A 3,012-nucleotide genomic window follows, 5' to 3' on the forward strand; every position below is an offset into this window, starting at 1 on the left:
CTAGCTTTGAACCATTGAGGATTATCAACACATAAGGAGCTTTTGGCAGGTAAACTATTATGATTAAAATATAGTGAAAAGTTTTGGGCCCAAAATTAATGTGGATTTTTACATTAATAAAATCTGAAAAAATCTGTTAATTACAGTTTAAGATGGTCGAAAAGTAGAAAATCATGAATCAGCTCAAACTTTCTACACAGCATAAGTACATATGAATAAGAAAATGTAATAAATCCTCTCTCTCTACTATACACTCTCCTTTTATCTCCTCTCCTTTCTCTCCGGGCCTTCCTCCCATCTCCTCTCCTCTCAGATTCCAGCTGAACAAGGTCAGACTTATGCATCAGAAGTTAATGCCATATTTGGAGAGACTAGTGCCCTCACTGCTAGGAATGTTGAGGAAATGTTCATTGAAATAAGTGAGTAGCTACTAATGATGTACTGTAGTATGTACTATTGTAACATAATCTCTCTCTCTCTCTTATCTCATAGCTTGTAAGTTACCACCAGATTGTTTAACTAGTTTACCAGCTGGTGCCTCTCTCTTAAGACAGACTGATACACCATGTGCTAAGGGAGGATGCTGTGGAGGAGGGGGAGGGGACAAAGGACCATCATAATAGTTCAGTTATAATAAGATAATAAATTAATAATTATTTATTATTATTATTGTAATAACAACTGACACATGCACTGCTTGCCCAATAAGCTGGTTGTACTATTCTCTTCTATTTTATTTTAATTGTCTTTGATTGCAATAATAATTTATTATTAAAATGGGTGAACGCAATTATTAGTATCATTATTATCATTATTTTGTAATTACTTGTTTTTGTACGTGTTTATCATAAATCACTTTGCCAATTATTTTGTGTTTAAATTAAATATTATTAAATAATTGATGAGTCAGCATCGCCAATAAAAAGCAAAATACAAATTTTTACTAATTAATTATTAGTAAAATAATAATCTGTCTTTTATAATATCATAGTCATGATATTCTGTGCATCTGTCTTTGTTTTCTACATCTAAAAGTAGCTTCATATTTTTATTAATTGTTAACGATTGAAGAATTAGTAATATTCCATCAGACGATATTAAAGTGTCTGTTATTTGTAATCCAGCTAATGTTGAATTGTTGATAATTAGTTCAGAAAAGGACTGAGCAGTAACTGAAGTAATACAAGCATTACTAAGGAAGAATAATCCTTTAAGTGTGTTATTGTGTGTTTGTAGTACGTTTGTAATATCAGCAACTGCTTTGTCATCAATGGAACAGTTAGTAAGAAATAAAATTAATAATGATTTATTATTAGCCAGTAAGTTACATAAGGATGAGATGCAGTCCTGTGTTAGTTGAGTGCCTCGTATTCTCAAGTGCTTCACCTTTTCATTTCGTAATAAAACTGGTAACAGATCACACACAACGTCAGAAGATGATTTGTTGATGATAATGTCCGTATGTTTGTATGTTAATAGAGAAACTACTTCTTGACATTGTATTAAAGATGGAGAAGTCAGTTCAACACCATCATCATACCACCTAATTGCTTTTGGTTTTCCTGAATACATAAACAATTATAATTAATTACTGTATTATCAAGTCTAATTCTTAAATATCATAACTTTAATGGATAAGGCAAACAACACTTCTGTATAGCTGGTTATTTTTATAATGTACAAAAGTTTGCATTTTGCAAAAAATTGATACGAATACAAAAATTCCTATCCTGGAACACCTTAATTTTGATTGATTTTCAAAATTAAACAGCATTGAAACTACAGGTCTGGGCAATATTTAATACCCTCAAAATACTCGATAGATTATTAGTACATATAAATATATATTACCATGTTGTTTTTTTCTAAGTTGATCTAGCAGAACTGAATCTTGTTTAATTAATGATAAAAAGAGACTTGTTCTCTCAACGTTGCTCCTCGTCTTAATTTCCTTGATTTTAGGTACATCAACATTTTCTGTCATTGCATAATGAAATAGTTGAAGTGATTCCAATGTTGACAGTTCACTCTCTTCATCTTTCTTAATATCACTAATATGAACATCTCCCTCTTGATCAGTATCTAATGATTTTGCTAGCCACCATCCACTAGTACGCTCTTCTTTGATCTCAAGTTTCTCTCCTTTCTTGATTGAAAGCTGAGTACTATTCCTTGCCTCCCAGTCAACAATAGCTACATAAACTGGTCCTTTTGGTGGATCCATATATTGTGTAGACTGATCCTTTCCTAAAATACCAGTACTAGTCATTATGTTAATATAATGTAATACATACTAAGAGTAATTGAAGTTTCTTTCAGTTGTTGTATATTCATTAATGATATCTTTTCCTGTAACTGTTCTATCTCCTTTTCTCTTTCATTTAATGCTGTCTCTACTCCAATTAACGTTTCCTCTATTCCTAGTCATTAATACAAATCAAAAAATGGTTGCTATTTTTAAAATAATAATTATCAATAATTTGCATATTATTTAAGTGCTGTAAGAAGGACCAGTATTAGTATTGAGTATATACAATCATCCTCCTACTATAACAAATTAATGTACAAGCAATAAGGATACTCTAAACACAGCTGTACTGTATTCTCATTATACAGTATTAAGTATGTCTGTATATATACCTGTTTTGCTTTGAAGAGATGATCGTAAATGATCTATTTCCATTTGCATTGCTTTTGTCATCTTCTTTTTACTCTCTTTCTTCTCAGACTCTAAATAATAAAAATGATCCAATTAAATTATTAGGAACAACAATTCAGCTATATTATGTATTCATTCAAAATTCACACATGACAATATTCATAGATATCATGTCTCAAAACATGAATCTCATTATACCTGATGATTCTATTGATGACTTATTGCTTTCATCAACTTCTCTACCTTCATATGAGATACCTTTAAATTATCAATAATTATAATTAATAATAATTAGTATATACCTAATGTGTCTATTGTACCCTTCAATTTAGCATTCTCCTCAAGTAAATCAT

The 3,012-nt window shown here is 30.4% G+C and overlaps 2 protein-coding genes across 4 annotated transcripts in view; one reads left to right on the forward strand and one right to left on the reverse strand.

Moving 5' to 3' along the window:
* Positions 1-777, forward strand: part of LOC109586508 (uncharacterized) — an 11,672-nt gene extending 10,895 nt beyond the window's left edge. For both annotated transcript variants that reach the window (XM_020002704.1, XM_020002706.1), the window contains 2 exons: positions 314-419; positions 493-777. In XM_020002704.1, the coding sequence (XP_019858263.1) occupies positions 314-419; positions 493-620 (234 nt within the window). In that variant the 3' untranslated portion in view covers positions 621-777. The remainder of the gene's footprint in view (positions 1-313; positions 420-492) is intronic.
* The window catches only part of LOC109586505 (uncharacterized), an 11,955-nt gene that overhangs the window by 7,208 nt on the left and 1,735 nt on the right, over positions 1-3,012 (reverse strand). The gene's annotated exons all lie outside the window — the stretch shown is intronic.

Source organism: Amphimedon queenslandica, unplaced genomic scaffold (genome assembly GCF_000090795.2).
Source record: "Amphimedon queenslandica unplaced genomic scaffold, v1.1 AMPQUscaffold_12855, whole genome shotgun sequence".
Lineage (NCBI taxonomy): Eukaryota > Metazoa > Porifera > Demospongiae > Haplosclerida > Niphatidae > Amphimedon > Amphimedon queenslandica.